Source organism: Centrocercus urophasianus, unplaced genomic scaffold, assembly GCF_019232065.1.
Source record: "Centrocercus urophasianus isolate 14NV4802_14NV808 unplaced genomic scaffold, USGS_Curo_1.0 seq_62, whole genome shotgun sequence".
NCBI lineage: Eukaryota > Metazoa > Chordata > Aves > Galliformes > Phasianidae > Centrocercus > Centrocercus urophasianus.
In genome coordinates this window covers 171,855-179,366 of record NW_024885222.1, presented here as the reverse complement: position 1 = coordinate 179,366, position 7,512 = coordinate 171,855, and the positions used below count along the sequence as shown (strand labels likewise).

General features: G+C 57.5%; 2 protein-coding genes across 3 annotated transcripts; both read left to right on the top strand.

Annotated features, from left to right (window-relative positions):
• The first annotated feature begins 1,331 nt into the window (after positions 1 to 1,331).
• On the top strand, positions 1,332 to 3,199 carry RAMP2 (receptor activity modifying protein 2). Of its 2 annotated transcripts, none has more exons than XM_042836631.1 (5): positions 1,332 to 1,436; positions 1,554 to 1,705; positions 2,436 to 2,546; positions 2,627 to 2,729; positions 2,797 to 3,199. In XM_042836631.1, the coding sequence occupies exons 2-5, from the start codon at positions 1,645 to 1,647 to the stop codon at positions 3,050 to 3,052; spliced, it is 531 nt and encodes a 176-aa protein (XP_042692565.1). In that variant the 5' UTR covers positions 1,332 to 1,436; positions 1,554 to 1,644; the 3' UTR covers positions 3,053 to 3,199. The 2 variants fall into 2 exon arrangements, with proteins under 2 accessions (XP_042692565.1, XP_042692566.1); XM_042836632.1 differs by having other exon boundaries at positions 1,348 to 1,436; positions 1,627 to 1,705.
• Positions 3,200 to 3,456: 257 nt separating this feature from the next.
• Positions 3,457 to 5,915, top strand: VPS25 (vacuolar protein sorting 25 homolog). Its single transcript, XM_042836614.1, has 6 exons — positions 3,457 to 3,557; positions 3,709 to 3,854; positions 3,947 to 4,000; positions 4,151 to 4,239; positions 4,731 to 4,806; positions 5,346 to 5,915. The coding sequence occupies exons 1-6, from the start codon at positions 3,511 to 3,513 to the stop codon at positions 5,456 to 5,458; spliced, it is 525 nt and encodes a 174-aa protein (XP_042692548.1). The 5' UTR covers positions 3,457 to 3,510; the 3' UTR covers positions 5,459 to 5,915.
• The last annotated feature ends 1,597 nt before the right edge of the window (positions 5,916 to 7,512 follow it).

The following is a 7,512-nucleotide window of genomic DNA, read 5'->3' as shown; positions in this document are numbered from 1 at the left end:
TGTTGGCCGCTCACATCCAGGCGTGCTCCCACAGCTGAGTCCTGATCCTGGCTGCCCCCATATCTGATGCCATTGAGCCTCTCCTGCTGAGTCAGTCAAATGCAGGGAAACTCGCTGCCCCTTCAGCCTTCCCTATCGTTGGAGAGTGAGTAGAAAGTGCTGGGATGGGCTCAGGTACGGTGATACGCCCCCAGCGCAGCCCCAGCCCGACCGCAGCCGGTGGGAAGATGATCCTTGGAGCACGGCCACAGCTCCTCTGCTGACAGCTCCTGCTCTCACTGCCGGCAGAGCCTGGAGACTGGGTTGCACCCCCCCAGGTGGCAGCGCGGTCCCTGCAGCCTCGCTGCCCACGCTGGGTTGATGGCGAGCCCCAGGGCGCAATGGGGGAAGCTGAGGGGTGAGTCAAAGCAGAGCAGGCAGGGGCCCGGGCTGCCTCTGGGACCTGTGCCATGGGGCAAGGCCGGCAGCAGGGCTTGGGACATCTGTATCCCAGCCCAGAATATGGGAATGTGTCCCCCACTGCCAGGCTGAGTCCCCTTCACAGCACCGCAGCCAAGGGCTGGGGAGAGCCTGCAGAATGGGGCTGGGGAGCAGTGGGCGCTGGCAGACTGCCCCAGCTGTGCAAGGAGTGGCCGGCTGAGATCACTGGGTGTCACTCTGGCAGAGGCTCCCGCTGCCGGCTGCTGCTCCAGGGGTGTGACAACAAAGAGCAGAATGCAGCTGTGACCCCGTGCCACGGCCTCATGGGCTCCCATTGCTGTTGAAGGACTTTCAAGTGCCAGGAGTGTGTCGGCTGCCACACAGCCTGCACATAGCGTGTGGAATATATTGCAGCAGGAATGTGCAGCAACTGAATCCTTCCAAAGCAGGGAGGGTCCCTGTGAACTGCAATTCTCTGCTGTGTGATTTGTGCTCTGTGAGTCCCATGAGTGGATTTTAAAGGGAAAGCTCTGGGCTGGAGCTTAGCCTTTGGCAAGCAGTGAGATGAGCTCGTGTGGCCTAAGCTCCATCCCCGGGTGGGGACTCTGCAGAGCCAGCACCGCGCTGCCCCAAGTGGGAGCTGAGGTGGCATGGGGTGAAGAGGAGCACTGCAGCCGAAGTCTCCTGCCCCATCCCCACCTCCTGTCTGCTTGAGGCTCGCACCCACTGCAGTACCACTGCTGTCCCTTCCAACCCCACCCGTGCCCCTGGGGCAGGTGCCCCACAGCGCCATGAGCACGGGGTTGGGGCCGTAACGCCCCCGAGCCTCCAGCAGTACCCCTCCCGGGACATCCTGCTCCACTGTCCACTCCCCCCGCTGCCGGGCTGCCTGCCCTCCACGCAGGAGACGAGGGATTTCACAACCCAGCCCAGACAGGATTAAAGAGAAATACACAAGTAAACAAACAGCGGCCTTGTGAAGCGGCTGTGCTGCGGGAGCCCCTCTGCTGCCCAGGGTGAGGTGTGGGGCGGTACCCAGGGGTCCAACATTTGCTGCATAGTGGTGGGGTCCTGTGGGGAGGGCTGCCTCAGAGCAGCACTAAGTAATCTCATTTTTCACACGTCTCCTGTAGTTCAAACTGCCCCTGTCAGAGGAAAGGAGTTGCTTCCTGTTATTTCCATTGAAATCCTTGTCCCGGTTGCTAGCCCACAGGCTCCGGCAGGATGGCACCGTGTGCGCAGATGGGCTCTGGCCGCCTCTCCCGAGGGCTCCTGCTGCTCTGCGGTAAGTGCACGGCCCCACACCATGCGGCTGCACCCGGGCTCGCCGCAGGACTTGCGCCGGGCAGCGGTGAGCGGGACACGGGTGCTAGGGCGGCCATCCCCAGCACCACTGGGCACTGCGGGCAGCCCCTTCCCCTTGGTGGGGAGCGATGGCACATCCGCAGGGACCTGGACTTGATGGCAGTGGGAGAACAGCTGTGCTTTGGGCAGGGAGCATGTCAGCACCAGAGGACTGGGCACTGGGGGCACGTGGGCTGCCCTTGCTGCCACAGCTGTGCCAGCCCACAGCTGCTGTGTCATCCCCATAGCACACTGCCAGCCAGCAGAGGCCACAACGAAGTAGCTTCCAGGGTGGCATGCCATGACCATGGAAAGGTGGAAAACAGACAGGAGTGATCCTGATCCTGGCAGAGGGGTGGAGGGGTCTGGGGAGCTCTGCCCCATGCTAGCAACGGGTTCGGGGGGGGGGGGAGGGGGGTGACAGGAGGCTCTGCTTCATGGCCATGCTGCACTGCGGTCAGCACTTCCTCTTCCTGACTGGAAATAGGTACTCCCCCACCAGTGCCAGGCGCTGGGCATGGCATGGCCCCACTGCTGCTGGTGGTTCTCAGTCCCCCATCACCCTTCATCCCATTACCCCGCTGCCCCCTGGGCCTCCTCATACCCATCATTGCTGTGGAGCCGTGGCTGTGCTCCCTGCTGCAGTGCTGACCACGTCCCCCCCCTCACAGCACTGCTGGGCCATGAGTTTTGCCAAGTGCGTGCCACGGCAGAGGGCTTCACGCAGGAGGCAAGAACAAGCCCACCAGTGCCCATGTACAACATTACGGATGAGCTGGTGGGTGAGTGTCATCCCCATTCCTCATTCCCAAATCCCTCCAAGGCTGAGTTGTGGCTGCGCTCAGTGCCCATCCCCCCACAGAGGAGATATACACCAACTTGACACACCGCTGCTGGGAGTCCTTCGTGCAGGTGATGCAGAATGTGACTGGCGCACAGCTGTGCGAGTGGAAGGTCATCAGCAGGTAGGGGCGGGCGGGGGCACCAAGCTGGGGGGGGAGGGCAGCCCAATGCCCCACGTTTTCTCTGCAGGCCCTACAGCTCGCTGCAGCAGTGCCTGGAGGAGTGGGCTGACAGCCTGAAATACAGTTACCCCAACGCCTTGGCTGAGAGCTACATCTTCCAGAGCCACCACCGCTACTTCCAGAACTGCTCGGCCGGCAGCCAGGCCTACTTCGACCCCCCCGAGGACGTGCTGCTGGCCATGATCATTGCCCCCATCTGCCTCATCCCCTTCCTCGTCACCCTGGTCATCTGGCGCAGCAAGGACGGCAAGGCGCAGCCCTAGGTGTCGCCGTGCAGGCACAGCCCCGGCCCTCGTCGCCCCGGTGCGCGGCTTTGCTGCTCGCGCTGCCGGGGATGCGCTGGGTGGGGGAATCCCCCGAGGGTTCACCTTCCCTGGGCACTGGGCAGTAAAGGTTTATTCTCCCCACGCCTCGGCTGCCTCTTCTGCTCTCGTCCCTGCCCGGCTCCACCCCGGACTCCTCGGGGCCCCCGGGCGGCTGCGGTCACGGTTCGAGGCAGGCAGCAGCGGAACGGCACCAGTGGGCGGAGCTCGTACCTGAAGGGGGGGGGGGCTCGACGTCCGTGGGGCGGGGGGGAAGGAGAGGGCGTGGTTCCGCCGGACGGGGGGCGTGGCGATAGGGAGTGGGCGGGGAGTGGGGAAATGGGCGTAGCGATGAGGCGGGGCGGAAGTGCGCCGGTGCAGACCGGAAGCTGGCGAAGGTGGTTCCGGTGTCGGTGGCGATGAGCTTCGCGTGGCCCTGGCAGTACAGCTTTCCGCCCTTCTTCACGTGAGTGCCGGTCGGGCTGCGGCGGCGGTGGGGTTTGGGCGGAGGGTTTGTCGGGATCGGGCAGCGGCGGCGGGGGGGAACCGGGGCCGGGGGAGAACCGGGGCCGGGGTGAAGCCTCGGCTCCTCCCGGGCGCTGAGCGGAGCCCCGCAGGCTGCAGCCCAACGGTGAGACGAGGCAGAAGCAGCTGGCGGCCTGGTGCGCCCTGGCGCTCGCCTACAGCCGGCGCCAGCGTCTGCCCGCCATGACGCTGCGCGAGGCCCAGGACAGCCCGCTGTTCGCCAACCGCCGACTGCAGAGTATCCTTGGGCCTGGTCCGGTCCCGCTCCCGCTCCGCGCCTCCCCACCCTCCCTCCCGCTCGTTGGATGTCTCCTTAACCCCCCCGCCCAGGAAAACTGCCTCCCGAGGCCATCCAGGTGGTGCTGGAGGAGCTGCGCAAGAACGGTGGGTGGCGCCGTTCGCTGCCGGGCCCGCCCGGTCCGTGCCTACACCGCCCCTGGGACCTTCCGTGCAGGAGCCCTGCGGCTCCCGCGACACGTGGGGCAGTGGTGCCAGCCGAGCTCTGCTGAAGTGCCCTTTCCCAATTGGTTTCAGGGAACCTGGAGTGGTTAGACAAGAACAAAACCAGTTTTTTGATAATGTGGAGAAGACCCGAGGAATGGGGGAAGCTCATCTATCAGTGGGTGAGAACGCAGCAGCTGCCCTAGTGCACAACCTGGGCGCTCCCAGCTGGGAGGACAGGTGATGCTGACTGAGATTGCGTAAAAGACTGCTGTCACCTCCTTTCCCTCTTGCTTACTCGCTATTTCTGTTTTGATCCAATCCCTTCATGTATGAAGGTGTTAATAACTTTTCTCTCTTACCATAAGGTGAGATTCGAGCAGTGGATGCAGAGGCAGATGCAGCATTGCCATTGTGTGCCCTCTGTCCTTAGTGCAATGCATGATCTTAAGGCTCGGACAGAAAGAGCATAGAGTATGGGGAACAGCACAGCGAATGACATCAGCATCCTTAGATATCATTTCTCACCTTTTCAGTGTCCCAGAACATTTGGAGGGTGCTTTTGCTCATCAGATGCTGTCTATATTGCGTATCATTTGTGATGTGCAAGAGATCTTGCCGAGGTTATTAAATAACACATGGAAGACTTGCTGTATTGCTTTCACGTTTCCAGGTGTCAAAGAATGGCTTGACCAACTCTGTGTTCACTCTGTATGAGTTGATCAGTGGAGATGATACAGCAAATGAAGGTAATGTCATGTGTCATGTCCTGCAGCTTTTCAGAGCACACTTGATTTGAATGTGTAGAGATGAATGCCAGATGATAGTTCTGTCAATTAAGTATTTTAAAATTCTTATATCAGCTCACATTCATCATCACTGGGAAATGCAGATCCACAGGCTTTTTAGTGCTCTGCATTAACTTCAGTTTATGTTATCGCTGTTGGTAACTTATGCTGCCCACTCTGAGCCTTCCTAGCGCCCAGCTCTTTGTCTTTGCCAGATGTGGGATGCAGGTTTACTTCCTGCCCGGCTTCTTAGCTGCCTGAGAGGCAGCTCTTGCTCACTGCCTCCTGTTGCTAACCTTCAGGCTTTGTTTCCACAGTGTGCTGATGACTGTCAGCTTAGCTGTGATTGTGGATTTGTGTATTTCTTGTGGTGCAGGAGTCTAAAAGGTGCCCTTCAGAGCCCTCTTGTCTTCACTGTCATTCTTCCATAGACATCATAAGCCTGTTCATTTCTTTATGTGAATCTGTTCCTGCTGATGACTATGTCTTTCCTTCCCTAGAGTTCCATGGTTTGGATGAGGCTATGCTACTTCGTGCCCTGCAAGCCTTGCAGCAGGAGCACAAGGCTGAAATCATCACGCTGGACGATGGCCGAGGCGTCAAGTTCTTCTGATGGAAGCCCCCTCCCTGCCTTTCTTTGGCCTCTGAAACGTTTCTGGCTGCGAAGATTCCAACTCCTGGCCTGGTTTCAAGCAGTGGCGCAAGCAGCTGTGTACTCAGGACTTCCTGGGGTGAAGAGAATTCTGTAAAGCCTTCCAAAGACATGACTTCTTGTCCTGTTGCTCTTTCCCTGCTCCTGTGAATGCAGCGGGTGGGTGCTCTGGTGGCTGGTCTGGCACAGCTGCCAAGGGGCTCTCCTCCCACCTTCCAGCTGTGTGCCTGGGCTCTGCAGCCCTCACCACGTGGCTGAGATGAAAGCAATCACACAGAACACGTTGCTGCTGCTGTGGCGTAAAAGACCTCTCTGAAAGACTGATACGCTCTTGCTGGAAAGCAGGCTGATCTGTGTGGTGGGGTGGATTTCAAGGAGCTAATCTGAAGTAATTAAAATGAGATGTATTTATAGAGCAGCCTGGGTGTTTTCATCTATCTTTGTTTTTCCATCAGAAACAAAACAGTACAATGTACTGAATTCTTGCCCTTCAGCTTCGTTTCCTTACTGCGCTGTACAAACACAGTGTACTGGGGAGAGGGTGGACCTCCAAAGGCACCCTGCCTGATTTGGAAGCAGGAACCACAAAGGCTTTTTTCCACGTGCCAGAGCTGCAGACTGTGGGCTTTTACTACCTGTCTTCAGGGCAACATTAGCTTTCATTTTCTGTGTGCAATCCACTGAAAACTAATGTGTTTGTTGCAGTGGTGATGGGGTAAGCTCTATAAAACAGCAGGCTGGTGGAGAACGTAATTAAGTTTTACATTCTCAGTACTGATTATAAAGTCCACAGCTTGTTGAAACTGTGATCCAGTACAATATTTGACCTGGTAAATCCTTAATCTCTAACCTGTGGGAGCTGGAGGCCTGTGCTGGAAGGCTGGTGACAGATCTCTGTGTGCCAGTGACACCAATGCTGCAGAGCAATTCCTGTGCCAGCAGAGCACGGGAACTGGGGTTCACTGCTTGAACTGTGGTCCTGTCTGCATGTTTGTGGCTCAGAATGTCCAGGAAAATCTTCATGAAGGAATTGGCTGCTAACAGCGTGTCTTAGGGCCTTATTTTGCTGTCTGGGATCTGCCTCTTTCTCTCTCTCCGTGCTGCCTGTCTTAATTTTCACTCTCTCATTGCTGCGCCTTCTCTGCTCGCTGCTCTTGCAGCCCTGCAGCATGTTTCTGTGCCTTCCACTCCGTGTTCAGTGGCATCTGCATTTGGCCCTGGATGACGACTCTCCAGCAGGCCCAGGGTGTTTGCGTTTCTGGCTCTGCGTACATGCGGTACTGACCTCTCAGCATTGTTCCGAGCTGCATTTGCTGAGTGTAACCTCGCTGTCCTTGAGTGGGTCTGTGTTCTTAATTAAATTTACTCCCTTCTTAGGAAATGGCTGATGTGACATTAGATAAGTCTAAAACAAGCCCTTTTCTTTCCAAAGCTCTCCTGGCAGTCATTCGTGGCTTTTCATCGGTTTCCTAAATCGCTTGCTTAGTGAGGTGAGGAGGAAGAGTGTGCTTCCCCCTTGTCCCGTCCTGGGACAGGCAGCTGCTCGTGTTCTCTGCTGGTTTGCTGGGGCTGTGCATTCAGCAGAGATGAGGTGCACAGAAGCACTGCTTTATGTTGGGGTTACCTGGCTGCCCCTGGGTATAGGAGGGCTGTGGGGCTGCATGAGCAGCTCACCGGTACAGCTATGCTGAGTGCTTGTTTGCTGTTCCCTGTTTATACAACGGTGACAATGGCAAGCTGTAGCTTATGGTAAAAACAAAGACTTTATACCGTCCTCTGAAACCGTCATTCCTATCTTTATTTGCTGCTTTATAGCACTTAGTGATGTCATCACAAGATCGGGACGCCAGAGCATTGCATTGCTCAGAGGTGCTTACGTGAGAGCTGCGCTGGATTGGAAGCCCTGGGGTGCTGGGTAGATCTGAAGGAGATGTAATTAAACTCTAAAGATGGCCTCCAACTATGACTTTCCCTGTACCCAGGGCAGTTCCTCCCCGTGTTCAGTGTGCATGATA